The sequence below is a fragment of the Hyperoodon ampullatus genome, assembly GCF_949752795.1.
Source record: "Hyperoodon ampullatus genome assembly, chromosome: 11".
NCBI classification, from domain to species: Eukaryota; Metazoa; Chordata; class Mammalia; order Artiodactyla; family Ziphiidae; genus Hyperoodon; species Hyperoodon ampullatus.
In genome coordinates this window covers 50,071,592-50,090,079 of record NC_136924.1, presented here as the reverse complement: position 1 = coordinate 50,090,079, position 18,488 = coordinate 50,071,592, and the positions used below count along the sequence as shown (strand labels likewise).

The window sequence follows — 18,488 nt, the reverse complement described above, 5'->3', positions numbered from 1 at the left end:
GTTCGTCATGGTGTCCTGAAGGCCATTGGTGATGTTCACATGAGCACGTTCATGGATGGTGGAATGATGAGAGAGAAAAGACAGAGAGAGTTAGACAACAAACGTAGACAACTCTTTCAAGGAAAAACAGGTCAATAACTGGTGAAGAAAACGAGATCTAAGAAAAGTTCGTTATTGTTAAAGTGGGAGAAACAAGAGTATGTTTGGAAGTTAACGATCATGAGTGGAGTGCTTCTCAAACTATCTCTCATAAAGGACCAGTCTTCTCTTTTAAACAGTTCTGGTCATTTATAAACATACTCTTGCACAAAATGATAAAAATGAATGAAAAAAGACATTCAAAGTGTAAGCCAGTTTTTCTCTGTGGAGAACAAAATTGTGGTTCTTCAAAAAGATTAAAAATAGAAATAGATGACCCAACACAAACACTTCTGGGTATATATCCAAAAGAATTGAAAACACGGTCTCTGAGAGATATTCACACACCTGTATTCAGAGTTGCATTATTCACAATAGCCAAGAGATGGGAGCAACACAAGTGTCCATCAGCAGATGAATGGATAACGAAAATGTGATATATACCTACAATGCAGTATTATTCAGTCTTCAAAGGAAGGAAGTTCTGACACATGCTACAACATGGATTAACCTTGAGGACATTATGCTAAGTGAAATAAGCCCATCCTAGAAAGACAAATACTGTGTGATTTCAATTATGTGAGATATACAGAGCAGTCCCATTCATAGAAACAGAGTAGAATGGTGGTTGCCAGGGACTGGGAAGAGGGGAGGATGGGGAGTTACTTTTTAATGGGTCCAGAGTTTCAGTTTGGAGAAGAGTTCTGTTTATAGATGGCGATGGTTGTGCAACAATGTGCATGTTCTTTATCCCACTGAACTGTACACTTGAAAATGGTTGAGAGTAAATTTTTTTATATATATTTTATCACAGTTAAAAATAGAACAAATATAAGCTAATTTTAAAATTATTAACTTTACTCTCAACTTCTGTATACCTCTTCTCCCTACTGCCAGTGACTAGTTCAAAGACTGGCATCCGTGCATGGACCATGTTTTGATTAGCTTTCATGTAGTAGTGACTGGAGCAGTGATGATGTAAGAGAGATGGGAGAATTGCTGGAGTGGTGTTTGGAGTACCAAGAAGAGATGAGATAAGGTGCACAGTGGAGGGATTGACTTTGGATTTTTCATGTATACTAATTGGCAGGAAGGTTGAGTACTGGGTACAGATGCTTTTGGGTGGGTAGAAGGGCTGGTGGGAGATTTTGAGCAGATTCTTTTGTACATTTCTACTTTCTTAATGAAAGCAAGGAACGAAGTGATCTTTGAGACTTTGAATGAGATAGAGCAGAAAGTTAGCTTAAGGCATGGGAGAGTGATAGATATCTTTGCATAAAAAATAGAAGAATGGACAAATACCATATTAACAAATATTTGTTTGCTTATTTTTCAAAAATCTTTTTCATTATACTGTTTAAGTTTTCCCTATATGTGTAGTTCTTCCCTCTCCAATGAGACTCTAGATCTCACAGGCAAGGTAAATTTCCTATTCATTTTTGCATTCTGTCGATCTTTTTACAGTCACTCAGTAGATACTCAGGAAATATTCACAAAGTGGTGTCACGTGTAATCTCATTTCTGAATTGATAACATTTTGCTTAAAATTGTATGCCTTTTTTCCTACTGATCTTTGTGCTATAGTTATTATTACTACAATGTCCTAATTAGATAATGCGTGAATCATTTCTTTTTGTTTTATTTTTATAGCATTGCCACCATGGGCTATGTGTAAACAAAGAAATGGACACACGTCCTGTAGATGGCGATTGGGGACCGTGGGGACCTTACAGTTCTTGTTCAAGAACATGTGGAGGTGGAATCAAAAGCACAACCAGGCTCTGTAATCGGCCCGAGTATGTCTTTTTTATGTCACTGTAAATTAAGATTATCTCAAGGCACCAGAAAGTAAACATCAATTTCATTCACTTCTAAAACTGGAGGTCAGTCTGTAAGTTTCTGAGATTCAGAAAACTTCTGGAGTACTTTAAGCCATGTTACTTTATATCTTGGTAGATTCAGACCTTAAACAAAAAAGTAAATTAAAATAGTCTTGAGAATTTGAATCAAGACCAAGCCATTTTCTTTCTTTTTTGATTTGGTGTAAATTTGAGAAATAGTTGTCAATAATGATGGTAATATAATGGCAGTTTTACTTTTACTGTGCTTCTATTGAAAGATCCTGGCCCCTTTCGACTATGTTTTGGCTTTCCTGGATAAAATATGTAGTTTTGTTACCATATTTTTACTGTTTGGTATAATATGTCATGTCATATTTTCTCTCTTCTTTTCATGTTATAGATGCTTCAGTGTCTTTAGTTTGAATAAGAACTGAGGCATAGGTCCTGCTCACCAAACTATTTAAAAGAACTTAGGGATTCCATAAAAATTTAAAAATAATGTTTCTGTTGTTATATGTTATATATATGAAGACTTTTTAATGCAGAAATGTGACATACTTTGAATAAAATCTGACTTAGTTTATTTGAATTTTTGAAAAGCTAAATTATGCTGAAAGTCTTCATATTAAAAGAAAAACACTGACAAAAGAGTTTTTAGGTTCCAGCATAAGTTGATATAGAGATAGATGGCTATAGATTGATACCATGAAACTCTTTGAACTGAGTGATAAGTAGGATATACACGACAAAGAGGCATACATACTTCTTTTAAAATTTAACATGTTATCGTCTTCCTTTCTGATCACCTTTGGCTCACTCTATGTGTCCCCCCACCTCCAAAATGAAGAAACCCTTTTTTGAGGTTTTAAAACAAAACCCCATCATTAGTTAGCTCCTTGTTAGTTAATCTAGTCATGAATAAGACATCATTTCTGCCCTCCAGACCACAGTGTCCATGTTAAAATGTATTTTCTACAGTTCATTAACCACAGAATTGCTTCACAACCATATTACATACTTCTGTTAAAAACGAAAAGTGTGAGTGGGACATCAGTGGTTTTCCAGATTCTGGAAAGGAATGGAAGAGTTTTAGAAGTAAATGGCAGAAATAATCTTGTACTGATGTGTTTTACAATGTAATGAATTTGACTAGGCCAAGAAACGGAGGAAAGTACTGTGTGGGCCGCAGGATGAAATTTCGATCATGTAACACTGATTCATGTCCAAAAGGCAAGCAGGACTTTCGTGAGAAGCAGTGCTCTGATTTTGATGGTAAACATTTCAACATCCATGGTCTGTCCCCTAATGTGAGGTGGCTTCCAAAGTATAGTGGGAGTAAGTAATTAGAATTTTTTTTTAATGTAAAAATTTTTGAGACATAGGAACACATAGCTGTGTTATCGTACACCCAGAATTTGACTTTTTCTTACAGTTGCCATGAAAGATCGTTGTAAACTGTATTGTCGGGTAGCTGGAACCACTAACTTCTACCAGTTGAAGGACAGGGTTACTGATGGTACTCCTTGTGGAACTGAAACAAATGACATCTGTGTTCAAGGTCTGTGTCGGGTAAGTAAACTTACTACATTTAAAATGACTTTCAGAGTACTATTTTCCTTCTATAACTCTAACCAAATATTGCTTCTATGACTTCAGATACGTTCTTGCGAATTCAGTGCAGCATCCTTGGTTGCTACTGGGCTGCCTATTACTAGGCCATTCTCCATCATTAGGAGTGACTCATGAAGCAGTAAGATGAGTTTGCTGATTTTGTTTTGCCTATGGCACTTAAAATCAAGATGAAAGATGAGGTCAGCTTCCTAAAAAGATAGAACGTATTAGGACCCAAGGGTTGTAGAGTCCTTTTGCTACTTCGAACGTGACCCTTCTGTGGTGACATTTTTCCCCTCAGTGGTAGAAGCAGTGATATCCTCCCTCCCTCTCTCCATTCTCTTACTTCTTACATACATTCAGCAAACTTTTACTGAATACCTGCTAGATGTCACATTCCGTTCTAGTCACCAAGATGAAAGAATGGAACAGAGCACCTACCTCCAATGTGGACACAGATTTGTGGGGGAGATAGGCACACATACAATTAGAATGCAGTGCTATGGGCTCATCTGCAAGGTGGCATGGGGACGATGTAGGAGGAGTGTCTTGTTCTGTGGGGAAGTGGGTAAAGGATTTGGGGAATGCTCTTGGAAGGTGTGAGTCTGGAGCTAATTATCAGAGTAAGTAGGTTTAGAAAGGTGAAGAAGTAAGGGGCCACGGTTGGAGGTAGCTACCAGCTGATGGTTGTTATATGAAATTTTTTCCTGAAGTCCTTGGAAATACAAGGATTTAGAGTTAAGCAAGAGATGTGATTCGATTTGTATGTCAGAATCTTCAGGATGTACTGGGTTTTTAGGAAATTGGAGTTGGATAGGCCATTTAGCAGTATTCTAGGTGAGAACAGATGAACCCCTGAATCAAAGCATGCAAATTGCAGATGATGTTCTTAAAAATGGATGGTGAGTTTGAGAACTAGGATAGTGAATGCTGTCTAAAGAATACAAATGTCATCTTGTGAACTCATTCCTTTCATTAAGTGGAACCTAGTAGGACCAATTTCTTCTCCCTATAACCAAACATCTATTACCAGTTACCTAGGTGAGAAAGGCCTTACACCCAAAGGGCTAATGAGATGTTCAGAGAAACTTAAATTACACTTTGGGAATAGATTAAATACTAGAAAAAGGGTACTTGGTGGCCTTAAAAACTTGTTTTATTTAAATTAACAGCAGAAAGTAAGATACCATGAAAAAATATGACAAGTATCTGAGCATAAAGATGCATGTTACTTTCAGAAAATATCTAGATGAAATTTTCATTTTGGAAATATTTGCCTTGTGAATAAAAAGTCATGAGGCTTATGAATTTTTCTTACTTTCCTGATCACTAAATTTAAAGGAATATTCCAAAGAACTAAACGTTACTGCAATGTATGCAGAGGACACCATCTGTGTGGAGAAGAGCTGCACTTGTTCTTTCAAAGCCCTAGAACAAACCATGTATACTTTCACCTTTATTTATTTATTCATTCTTTTTCATAATCACTGTTTATTATGCTAGGTATTTAAAGAAGTAAATTGTTTCTTTCAAACATGCTCATTTAATTCCCAGAGTTCTAAGGTCATGAGTGAAAAAAGTGAATCATGAAAGACATCTTTTTGGAGTTATTGTAATGTGTTACTTTTTGTCCCTTTTGAATTACATGTCTTTAAAGAGTGATTTTCAAATGACGGATGTGGGAATCACTGTCAGTGTTTGTTACAATCTGGATTCCTAGGTTTTTACCTCCAAGGATTTTAATTCAGAAAATCTGGGAATCTGTCTTTTTAAATCCCACGCCATGTGATTTTGATGCAGGAAGTATGTGGATGACCCTTTAAAAAACACTGCGTTTTCAACCATGTGAACAGATGTGTGAAAATACTGGTGTACAAACAAGATCAGTATTCTGAAAAAACCCTGTTGTATTGAATCTCCTATTAATTGAAAGCATATTTTTGAAAAGAACTTTGTTTATAAAGCACCATGCTTTTCATTAGTCCTTTTTATGACGTTCATTGTAATTATTGTATTTTGAAGCAAGCTGGCTGTGATCACGTATTAAACTCCAAGGCCAGGAGAGACAGATGTGGAGTGTGTGGTGGGGATAACTCCTCATGCAGGACAATGGCAGGCGCCTTCAACAGTGCCCATTATGGTGAGCTGTGCAGTTCTTTCTAATTTTCTCTTTGGGTATAATAATGGAGTATATAATGAAGGAATAATAGTAATGGCTTGTTATTGTTTTGTCTATTCTGTACCTCAGTTCATAATGATTAATTAAATCTTATACCAGACGTATCATTGAATTAATGAATTTACCTGCTTTAAGACAAATCTGATCCTTAAAAAATTTTAGGTGCATTTATTAGAGTAAATGCAGTGCATCTTGAAAATGGTGTGTGAATAGTCCCCCAGTTTAAGAAATGTTTTTACTGTTCTTCCTGTAATTTGTATTGTATTTATTTACAGTTTTCCCAGGAAATTCGCTTTCAATTATTTTTAGTCATTTGAACCACATTTTTTCAGGCGTGACCTGGCCTATATATTGTGTTTCATATTGATTATATATTGAAACTGATTGAAGGTAAAGGATGAAACCATTAACTTCAATGCTAATCTGGAATTAGTGTTACGTTTGATTTTTCAGGAAGTATCTGGATTACAGATATAATTGATATTTGGCCACGGTTTCATTTTTCTTCAAAATTATTATGAGAATACAATATGTCAGACATTTTCCATTAAATTTTCTGAGAAAACATTTTTTCTTTTTATGGTAATAAAAAGCAGCCTTTTTAAACTTTCCTTGCAAAATAAAAATGTATTTTTTATTACAGATTTATTGTTCAGCTTTAAATTGTATTCACATATTTTTGAACATAGTTGTTTAAGTTAGTAAGAATTGCTTCAATTAAAACAGTATAATTTAAAGCACAATTTATATTTTTATCTATATGAAAAGCATAGTACATTTCATACTCTGGTCGTGCTTATGAATCTGAGTTACTAGATAATTTGACATTATTTTTCTAGTTATTATGATTCATTATTTCACGGGAGCTGTAAATATTTGATCCCCTTTTGTAATCAATGGCACACATTTATCAAAGTCTGGTCTGTATTCACTGAAAAGCTTTTTTTTTTTTCTGTGTAAAACCACATGCACCAAATTAGGATCATATATTTAACCTTGACAAAATTGTACTATGACTTAATCAGTTTGCAAATGGAAAAAGATCTTAAACTCATGTGCAGGGTCTGAATAGCGTTTGTCACATTACTGCCCCCTGGTGGTAGCCTTCATTTTGTCACATTTGCAATGCCTAGGAATGTTTTCTTGAAAAAATAGCAAAGACATAAGTAGTGGAGCTGGTAGGGATATTTTATAGTGAAAAAATCATGAGTCAAAATTATTTTTGTAGGCTTATAACCTACATCCAATATGTATATAGTGTATACAGAATCATCAGATCATTTATCACTTTATGTTTAAATGTGTTATCTTAAAGAGATATAAATAAATAAGGCTGCTCTAAAAACATGCAAGGTAATCTCATATCAAGGTGTCAAACATAAGCTCTTTAAAAACTTCCTTTTCTTAAGTTCATTCTATATTTATCAAGTCAGTACATATGAAAAATTTTAACCCCTTTTGTTTATGTATTAAATAAAAGAGGAAAATCCTAAAAAGGGAAAGGAAAAACTTAGAATAATATCACTAGAGCAAAATTAATTGTTGACTTAAAACCTGAGACTTTGGAAAACTGTGACATGAGTGGTTTTAGTGCAGGAAAAACATTGCTTCTTGTTTAATGTATATTTGATATAGGGTTTCCTCATCTTTTGAGAAGTTCCAGTGTTGTTGAATTTGGTCTCATAAAACAGAAATATTTTCATTTCTCTTGAGTAAAGTTTTTACTTTTCTCTTGACAATTTGTTAGTAGACTTTACAAAATAATGTAAAATTTGGGGGGTAACTATAGGGATTCTTGCTTACACTAGAACCTAAAAGCTTAAGAAAAATGTTTCCCTTTAACTTTCATTATTTTGCTGTTCACTGAGTCTGTGTACACATATAGTAATGACTGACTATTTTTATATCTCCTGGACTTGTGAATAGCATTTAGAATTTTTTTCCCCATTAGGAAGTATAAGATGTAAAAGTATTGGTCAAGGCTTCCCTGGTGGCGCAGTGGTTGGGAGTCCGCCTGCCGATGCAGGGGACATTGGTTCGTGCCCTGGTCTGGGAGGATCCCACATGCTGCGGAGCGTCTGGGCCCGTGAGCCATGGCCGCTGGACCTGTGCGTCCGGAGCCTGTGCTCCGCAACGGGAGAGGCCACAGCAGTGAGAGGCCCGCGTACCGGAGGGGGGGGAAAAAAAAAGTATTGGTCAAATTTTAAAATGAATATCTGTACTAAATAGTTCAGGAGCTAAAATACTAGTTTCATTCTTATTCTGTATTCAGAATTTTAGAAGTAAGAGAAATTAAGAAATGCACTTTAAGAATCCCAGACTGTGTATTTCTAGACAACCACTTTTTCTTAATCCTTAGTAGTTTATATAAGGCACTGATTCAAAAAGAATAAGCACTATATCATCTTTCAAAGATAAAATGAAATTAAGTCTGCTATGCTATTCAGATTTTTCTTTCAGCAGTACTAGCCTCCTCCTGGCCGTTCTGCTTTTTGTGAAAGTTAACATGTGTAAACTTCTATTGCAGGTTATAATGTCGTTGTAAAGATTCCCCCAGGAGCAACAAATATTGATATTCTTCAGCACAGCTATTCTGGAAAACCAGAAGATGACAATTACCTGGGTAAACATTTTTAGTTAAACAGCAGCCAGTATGTGGTTCCTGTGCAATTTCACGGAGGTCTGTGGGTGCTGTAAATTCTTGGAAGGCAAGAAGAGCCCCTTGAACAAACATGCAATTTCAGTTCACACTGAGCTTAAGTCATCTGACTCCCTATGTGTGATTTCTTTTTGAGCTACACACCATATCCTATCTTAAAAATCCTTAACTGAATTCTGGAAAGTAAATTAAACTTTTTTTCCCACGAGGGTGTTTTAGAAAACCAGAGGTTATATTCAGTTAAAGTTGTGTGTGTATTTAGAATAAAATCCTCTATCCTTCTATCTTTATCTAAAGTTAATTATAGACCTCTTTGGTGTTAAATGTTTTAAAGAATTCTCTTAAATGTCTTTACCATGTAGCAAAAGTCTTTAAATACAACTTTTACAAAGCTCTTGTGTTACAGAAAGGCAGAAAGAGAACTATGGTTTCATATTTTTAGATGTTAATGAGTATAGTTATAGTATATTGTCCTTAAGCTAATTCTAGAGTATAAATTTCAGTTGTTGTTTATTTTTGGAAATTAGCTTTTAGGCTTAAAGAATTTCACTTAGGCCCAGAGATGAAAAGGATGCTTTACAAACCTTTTCTTTGTGTCTGATAAGTACCTTAATATTGACTAATTCGTAATTCACCAAACTGGTGATGCAAAGCTGATAATGAGAAAGTACCTGCTTCACATTAATGAAATGTGAAATATTGGCCCAAGTAATCAACTCTTCTAACTTGGAACCTGAATATATAATGAACAACTTATCTCAAGAATTATATTTGGCATTATAGAGTCAATTGTAAAGAGAACAACTGCTGAATGGATGCAGGTTTTCCTTTTGGGATGATGAAAAAGTTTTAGAACTAAGTAGAGGCGGTGGTTATACAACATTGTGAATGTACTGAGTACTATCAAATTCTTCAGTTTAAAATGGTTAATTCTATGTTATGTCAATTTCACCTCTATAAAAAATGCAAAAAATTTCCCAAAGAAAATCAAAGGTAAATGTTTTAACTTTTTACATTTAGTTGCAATTCTTTTTCTTTTGCATATACATAGATATATGCTACCGTATTGTAGATAATTTAATATGTCACTCTTAGGATCCAAATATAGATATTTGGTTCTGCCCAAGTTTAAAAATTGGAAATGTTCACCAATAAAGTATCACTATACTTTGTAAAAGAACTACTAATGGAAATATCAAAATCTAAATTGGAGTGAGCAAAATAAACATGTGAAGTCATTAGAAAGGGCTTGTAAAATATTTATATTTATGAAATTTGCTCTGATAACTAAAAATAATGAAATGTATACAATTTTTCTCAGTAAAGTTTTGTTTATTTCCCTTAGTTTTAATGTAACTGGTAGTCCCTTAAATAGGCCTATCCACTTCTGATAATGTCCAGATTTTCATTTTATAGGATAAATGTGGAACTTTATTTGTTCTTCATTGAATTCAGTGTAATGTATAAAGACAATCACAATAGTCCATACAGACACAGAAACACCAAATGTCTTTGGCAGTAATCCCTTCATGGTTGCTTTGAGGTGTGTAGTATTTAGTAAGTTTAATCATAGGTAATTTGTATGCTTTGGGTGGGGTTCCCTGGAAGACCAAACAAATGTTTTCCAAAACAGTTATTCCACTGAGAAGTAAAGCAGCAAAAATGTATTTTATTAATATGGAGTTTTTATTAGTGCAAAATTTAAAATATCATATATCCTCTTGAAAGTTAAAAAAAAAAAGCACAGTGCTTTTTTACAGTTTATACACTTCTACAAACACTTTCCAAATTTGATTCCAATTAAAAGCCTGTGAGGTAGGAATTTTTATTATTCCTGTTATGCATTTAGGAAGCAAGTAGTTTATCCAAGATCACATAGTAATTAATTGGAACAACTTGAATTTAAACCAGTTGTTCTAATACCAAATTCTGTGGTCTTTTTACTACCACATCACTGTGGGCACCATGTATGTTTTGCATTTAAAAAGTAACAAATCGTGAATACATATTGTTACATACTCTATTATATACATATGTAAATATTAGTATATAGATAGACATACGGATACATATTTGATAGGCTGATATTAATACCTGTCATTGGGGAAAAAGAGAGAATAAGAAGGGGTAAGAACAGAGATGGAAGTAGGAGGATTCTGAAAAGCAGTCACTCACGTATGCGTGAGCAGCGATGAGTGCCTCACCATGAAGAAGATCCAGATGTTTACAGAGAGAGGAGTGGAGAGGCATGGCCTTTTAGAACATTGACCCTAGAGTGTTGAAGCTTTGTACATTTTTTCCAAGATAAGCATTAACGGAATGCTGCAGCAGTCTGGCTGCCCTTTCTTTCCTCACCATGGATGACCAGGATTGATTTAGCTGATCTGTCTGCAGGCCCGTGCGTGACTTCTTTCTGTTTTCCCACTTCTTGTGTGTCTCTCCCAGAGTTGCACGCCTTGTGGAAGATGACCTTCTTAGAAAGAAAAATTATAGGGTGAATTTATTTTCATGTTTTTGGCTGATGTGCTGAAGTTTCCCTGCTTACAGCGTAGATAACACTTTACAGTAAAATTAAGTTTATTTCCTCCATATTAATTTATGTTTATATTCTCTAATTTCAAAAAAAGGATGTGAATTGTAAGAGTTAAAAATGTTTCTGTACTATTGACTGGTTTTGCTATTTCATGAGCACTATCCTTTTACAGCATTATCGGACACTCAAGGGAATTTTCTTTTGAATGGGAATTTTGTTGTAAGTATGTCCAAAAAGGAAATCAACGTACAAGGAGCTATTTTTGAATACAGTGGTTCAAACAACTCAATTGAAAGAATTAATAGTACTGATCGGCTGGAAGAAGAACTTCTTTTGCAGGTAAATTCTCAGTAGTTGTTAATAAGACAGTTTTAATCATGTTAGTAAAGTATGATGCTTAAGTGCTTTGCATTTATTATTAAACATAAAAATTATTTATTTTAAGAATATATCTTTTATGAATTAATGGTGTGCTCCTTTATATTTTTATTGAGGTTTTATGTGTGGGTAATCTGTACAACCCTGATGTACGTTATTCCTTCAATATCCCCATGGAAGAGAAGAGCGATCTGTTCACGTGGGACCCATATGGACCATGGCAAGACTGTACAAAAATGTGTCAAGGTACACTGGTATTAAATGAAAGAGACAAAAGTTCAGCTCTGCATGCTGGTATAATTTGGGGTGCTCTTGAGTCTGGCTGCCTGTGGAATCCACGCATGTACACCACACAGACATACAGAGGTTTTCTGTCTTTTTTCTCTTCCTGCTTTTCTCCCCACTTATTCTTTGGTTCTTATACTTAACAGCCTCCCTTATCTCTACCCTTTTCAACGTTCTTCATCACTGCTTCTTCCGTATCACGTCCTCGTTCTCTTTCTTGCCGTCACAGAAGGGTTCTCTAACTGGGATTCTGTTTCCCAGTGAAATACCCTCCCTCTTGTCCTTTCCCCTCAACACACTTTCCCAGCCACCCATCTCCCTCTTTTAGTGTTGGGGTGTCAACGTTCTCTCATTCTTTTATTTCCCTTCCCTGACCACAAGTAAATGTGTTTGTACTGATGGATGGGTAACTGAAAGGAATACAGAGGGAGATGGAAAAACAGCGAAATTTGTAGTAAAGCAAATGAAGAGACTGGTGTCTTTGGGCAATCTGTAATTACGAATACCTAGCTGTGTGATGCTACATTTGTGCACATCAGTAAATGTTTATTGAGAGGCTACTTTGTTTAGGACCCTGATTTTGCATTAACACTTTAAAGTCATATGGATGAAACAGAGGCATGCGTAGGTCATCTTAGTTTTAAATGGTAAATGCAATGCTACAGGTATGCACAGAGAAGACCCCAGGAAAGATGGAGGGGGCAGTTTGAGGAGGTGAAACGGGAAGATATAGGGAAGTTTGTGTAGAATAGAAAGGTAGTTCCGATGGGGACTAGAGACAAGTTTTTGCAATTAGGGGAGCAGTGAGTCAGAAGAGAGGCAGATCAGAAGAGTATGGAAAAGAGCTGAGAGAAGGTAGGTGGCCAGAGGCAGTGATCACAGATGATGGAAACATGCGGGACATTTTAACAAACTGCCCTCAAGGTGCCAAAGAAATTGTGCTATCCCGTTCAGAGAAAGGCACAGACTTGGTCCTGTGGTGTCAGGACAGCGGTGCCCGGATGATAGCGTGGAAACAGGCATTCCTGTTTGAGCAGTGTCTCCGGGGAGGGAGACTGAAGTAGATGATGCCAGGCTGCCTGGGACAACACTATAAGTAGGAACAAAGCTTTGGTAACACAGAAGATGGAGGAATTCATTTTGACGAAAGACCCTGGTTATGCTTTATAGAAGAGAATTTCGGTTTTGGGAGCTGGGACAAGCATTCCAGCATAACTGGGTAAGCTGGTCTGTGGCAGTGGATATGGGGAGCTAGAAGAAATCTAAGTACAGTTGAGTGAAAGAACATTCTAAAATGTGGGGAACACACCAAATAAAAAATAACAAGATCCAAATGAAAGGTTGGTCGAGGCATTCTGAGATAGTTTGGAAGTCTGAACCAGGAGAGCTCTCTTGTGTGCAGGAGGAAAGGAGCTATTAAATCAATTACCACAATGTATACTATGATTATAGTTCCTTTGATGTGTGTGTTTAACTTTTGGGTTTCTTTAAAGTGAAGTTTCTTCAGTTTTGTTTCCCTGTGTACTGAAAATGATCAGTCCCCCAACTTTTTGTGAGTGCTATAAATTTTGTCTTAATATTTGAAGCACATTATTCAATGTATCAGTTTCAATTTTCCTTTATTTTTCCTCATCTGTTGCTCCTGTGGCCCTCTTCTCTCCTGCTCTAACTTGGCCGTGTTGCTTTTCAGGCCTGTTACACGGCTGTCATCATGCACTTTCCCTTTTTTATGTATTTGATTCCCTGTGTTCTAAATCCTATGAATTGCTCTTTTTATTTCCTCCATTGTGGGGAACATATCTGTCAGTACTTTCCTGAGAAAGAGAGGCAGGTTTTTGAAATTTTTTTCTCTCTGAAAATAGCATTATTCTATTCGCACATTGGATTGATAGCTTGGCTCATATAAAATTCTAAACTAGACTATTTTCCTTTAGAATGTTGAAAATCTTGTTTTCTGGCTCATTTTCTGATTTCCTGTGCTTGGATATGACACTTCCTGGTGTGGAAGTTTTGTTTCTCCCCACCTTAATTCTGGTGGTGTGGAATATCAGGACAATGTGTGTCGGTGCGGCTTTTTTACTAGTCAATTTTCCTAGGTAATTAGGATCCATTCCAATCAGGAAACATAGATTCTTTGACTTGAGAAGTTTTGTGCATGATTTCTTTGATAATTTCTTCACGTTAAATTTTCTCTTCTATCATTGTAAAATTTGTATTGTCTGGATATCCAACCTCCTGGACTGATCTCTTATCTCCTAATTTCCTCCCCAAACATACATTGTTTTCTTAATGTTTCTTCTCAACAGCTTGCTTTTATTTCATGGATGCAATACCCATGTCCTTGAGAGTATTAATCTTAGTCTTGTAAGTTTCTTCTGCTCCCTGACATATCTATTTCCTCTTAGTTCTATTTTGCTTCTGCTTCTTTTGGTCTCTTTTGTGTGAGTGACTTTCCTAAAGTGTCTGTGGATCCTTTGCTGTTTGTTCATATTTAAGACTAAAATGCTAACTGAAAGTCCTGTGTGGGTTAGATAAGTCAACCCTCATTATAGAGTAATCGGATCTCTAAGGAGCCCTTTCTTGTGTCACTTGGGGAGAAGCCCCAAATGTCATTGTCATTTGACCTTTTTTTCTTGGGCTGAAGAGTTTTCCAAGTGAGGAATTCTCCCATCTTCTGATGGTCAGTTAGGGGACAGGGGAAACCATAAAAATTGGCTTGGAGCCAGAGGGAAATAGCGGGAGAGCCCAGTGGGCCTGGGTCTCATCATTCAGTATGGGACTTTTACTGAATACCCCTATTTTTAGTACAACTTCCTTTTTTAGTACAACTCCCTAACTTCCCTCAGCTGCTGTGTCTGTGCCCTCAAGTTCACCTTCTCTAGAGCTTTGCTGTCCAATATGATAGCCACTAGCCACATGTGGCTAGCCCATTGAAATGTGGTATGTGTGAAATGCACAATGAATTCTATAGACTTAGTAAGAAAAAAGAATGTAAAATACATCATCAATAATGTTTATATTGCTATCAGGTGGAAATGATCCTATTTGGATATTTGGATATTTTGGATACCTCTATCTTTTTACTTCTTAATGTCACTACAAGACAATGTAAAATTACATGTGGTTCACGTTATGTTTTTATTGGACAGTGCTGCTCTCGACGAGAAGGTAGGAGTCTGACCTATCTTCATAAATAGTATTCGGTCACTTCTCCATTTTTTCAGGCCTACCCCTCACACATTCACCTCTTTAGAGGAACCTGGTGTTTTTGATTCCTGGACTTTGCTTGGGTTCTGTGGCATGAATGGTTTGCTGCTTACTTTCTTCCTCCACAGCCTTAGATTTCAGCTTCCTTGGCTCTATTAAAATAGTTATTTCCATCTTCTTTTCATATTCAGAATTTCCTTTTCTTGCCTACTGTGTTTCCTTCTTTATTCTTTTTGTTCCTTCAGGTTTTTGCCTTTTCAAAATTCTTTATAGTTATCTCAGATGGTATTTAAGAAGGAGCAGAGATAAACACCCATGTTCAGGTTTAACTAACTGAAAGTATACAGTTGAACTTGGATAAAACAGAAATTTGATCATGGCACTGATGGCTTAAACTTATTCCTGTCTCCTCATTGCAGAAAGTGCAAAGTTCAGTCTACTCTGGCCCCTGTGGCTTCTCTTGGTTTGCTCTTGCTGTGGTTATGCCCCATACAAACAACCGCCAAATCTCAATGACTTAGAACGGCAAAGGTTTATTTCTCGCTCATACTATGTGTTGGCTGCTAATTGGCTCTGACTCTTCTCCAGCTTGGTATCTGCATCCATGTCATTTTTCAAAAAAATTAATAGACTTTATTTCTTTAAAGCAGTTTTAGGTTTATAGAAAAGTTAACAGAAAGTACAGAAAATTTTCATATTCCCCCTTCTTCCATACCCTCCCTCCCCAGTTCCCCTATTATTATCATCTTGCATTTGTGTGGCACATTTATTACAATTGATCCATTATTATTAACTAAAGTCTGTCCGTGCTGCCTTTTTCATTCATGATTCTAGGCTGAAAGATCAGCCCCATCTGGGAAAGGCTGTTTTAGAGACGGAGGGAAAGAGAGTTGGCAGAAGTATACAGTGGCTTTTAGAGCTTCTGCTTGGAACTGGAATAGGTCACATCCCCTTACAGGTGGTTGGCATAAGCCTGATGTCAATGGGCAGCGAAGTCTGCTCCTCCTATAGGAAGTTATAGTAACACTGTAGCAAGTGGAGATGTGTAATTTTGTTACAGGGAAAAGGGAAGCAAATAATGGGGAACAGGGGTGTAGTGTATCATGTATTATGTATCCTGTATCCTGTACCATCAGCACTGACCCTGGCCACTCAGTTCTCTACTAGCAACCCTTCAATGCAGCTATAATAAATTTCTTTCTACTCCACACCTGTCCCACCTTCCCTTATGTCTCTCTACCAAGCAAACTCCTCAGGGTTTCAGGATTCAACTTGCTTATTGCAGAAAGTCATTCCTGACTAGATCAATATGCTAGCCTATTTGTATGCTATGTTGGAATTTTTTTTTTTTCCTTTCTTAGCTTAATCCTTCAGGCTATTAGCAGAAGTAAATGATTATGCAACATCTCCTTATGTGAATTTTCCTTTAATTTTAAATTTTCATTTGGCTTTGGCCAAGGTCTTCATAGAAGAAAAATTACCTGTGTACATAAGAGTGATCATATGGTAGTGTCTGATCAAAGATGTGACCGCTTACCACTTCCATTGTTGGTGACTGAAAGGTGCAATACAGACTGTGAACTAAGGTAAGTAAAAGAGAAATAATGTTTAATGTAACCAGATTAAAATCAGTAAGTGAGGTAAGATGTAAACATCTAGTGCAGTGCCTCTCACAGGGTGGACATGTAATTAATGTCTATCCTTTGCCCCTTTGGTTAAAAAACTTTAGACTCACTAACTTATTGTGAAACTCGGCAATTGGTTTGAGTTTTTATTCATAGTATTTGCTGAATTCCAGTATAGAGGCCTCAATATTTTGTGTAAGAAATCGAATCAAATTTGTCTGTAACATAAATACAGGAAAAGTCTAATCTGAAAGCCTATGGTTTAAAGATCTGAAACAATACATTTTGTAGCACAATCCTATAATTCCCATTGAACTCATGAACCAATAAACTTTTAAAGTTTGAGGATTAGGGAATCAATAAATTGATTTCTATATCTTATCAGTATTTTGTCCATTAAACATTAGGAACATGGTCCTAGATCATGGCAGAAAGTTTGTTCTTCTAAAATTCTTGTTATTTGGTTATCTGTGATGGGTCTTAGAGTAAAGCTAAGAGCAATAACCCCCATGTAGCAGGTGACAGTCAACTTTCAGGGATGGCCAGAACCTCTTTCACTCAGCAAGGATGAGCATTTTTATATATTTATGGTGTTATTTTTGAAGGCTTATAGCGAAAGGCTAATGACAGAACAGCCTGTACAAGGTGCATCCTCTACATTGCAGTAGAGTGAAGCACAGTGAAACCCTTGAGATGCAGGTGGGATGGAAAGGAACTCCATGAGTTCTCTTATCTGCTGTACTAGTGCACTCATATTGTCTGAGAGATTGCTAGACTGTAATTGAGATAATGTGGCTCAAACTGGCAGATTTTACTTGTGGAAAAAAAATGTTTTCCCTGGAAACATGTCTAAAAATAGATTACTTGAGTTAATGAGAAAATGTGATATGCCTTACAAAAACCAAGTTTACCAACCTGTAAAGGCTTTATCGTTATTGATGTAGTCATATTCCCAGATATTCCCTGATCCTCAGTCAAATAAAGGTTGCATAGGGAGGCACTCCCTGATGATGAGTCAAATATATTCAGTTTTAGTCTTAAATCTTCCACTACGTAATTGAGCAATCTTGATCTCAACTAGTTGTTTTCAAAGGTCTAGCGGGAGGCTTGGGGTTCCTAGGACTTCCAAAGCTGCCTCCAAGTGCCTGTATAGCTAGTTCCCTACCTCCGTCTTTAACCAGACACTCTATGTTTATGTATTTGGAATGCAAGTTAGATTTTATTTAGAAAAAAGTAAGATTTCTGACAAGTCAGCTGTTCATACCATTTGAATATACAGCACCTCTGGTCTTCATTTTCTCATCTATAAAATGAAAGTTTGGGCTCTGTGATGTCTAAGAAATTTTCATCCCTAAATCAATGATACATCAAATATTTTTAGGTGGCTTGTCCATTAATTGCAACAAAATTTTAAAGATGAATGATACGCGTGAGTTTCTCTGAATCCATTTTTTAAATTGTGTTCATTGGCACACCTCCTAAGTGTAATAACATCATTTTTTGAAGGTGGCACATCATTGGCAAAAGTGAATGTTCATCCCTTTGTGGTCAAGGATATAAGTCACTGGACGTCCACTGTATGAAGTATTCCATTCATAAAGGACATACTGTTCCAGTAGATGACCACTACTGTGGTGACCAGCTTAAACCTCCGACTCGAGAACCCTGCCATGGTGACTGTGTCTTAACAAGGTGGCATTATTCAGAATGGTCCCAGGTACAAAGAAAAAGATTGCTTAAGAAAAGTTGCTTCTTTTTTTTTTTTCACCTCTAATTAAATATTTTCACTCTAGAGTTTTGTTAACATTTTTATTTTGTGTCCATTTGTCACCACTTTTCTTTTTTTAATCAGTGTTCCAGGAGTTGTGGAGGAGGGGAGAGGTCTCGAGAATCTTACTGTATAAATAACTTTGGCCACCGTCTTGCTGACAGAGAATGCCAGGAACTTCCCCGAGTGACAACTGAGAACTGCAATGATTTTTCCTGTCCCAGTTGGGCCACTAGTGAGTGGAGTGAGGTAACATTAAACCCA

General features: G+C 36.4%; 1 protein-coding gene across 1 annotated transcript in view; it reads left to right on the top strand.

The window, feature by feature from the left end:
• The window catches only part of ADAMTS20 (ADAM metallopeptidase with thrombospondin type 1 motif 20), a gene marked incomplete at its 3' end in the record, with an annotated part of 187,940 nt that overhangs the window by 89,964 nt on the left and 79,488 nt on the right, over nucleotides 1-18,488 (top strand). Inside the window, exons 12-21 of the mRNA XM_079715292.1 lie at nucleotides 1,789-1,934; nucleotides 3,133-3,314; nucleotides 3,412-3,548; nucleotides 5,613-5,730; nucleotides 8,297-8,392; nucleotides 11,134-11,300; nucleotides 11,456-11,585; nucleotides 16,291-16,417; nucleotides 17,963-18,173; nucleotides 18,309-18,473. Coding sequence (XP_079571418.1) covers nucleotides 1,789-1,934; nucleotides 3,133-3,314; nucleotides 3,412-3,548; nucleotides 5,613-5,730; nucleotides 8,297-8,392; nucleotides 11,134-11,300; nucleotides 11,456-11,585; nucleotides 16,291-16,417; nucleotides 17,963-18,173; nucleotides 18,309-18,473 — 1,479 coding nt within the window. The remainder of the gene's footprint in view (nucleotides 1-1,788; nucleotides 1,935-3,132; nucleotides 3,315-3,411; nucleotides 3,549-5,612; nucleotides 5,731-8,296; nucleotides 8,393-11,133; nucleotides 11,301-11,455; nucleotides 11,586-16,290; nucleotides 16,418-17,962; nucleotides 18,174-18,308; nucleotides 18,474-18,488) is intronic.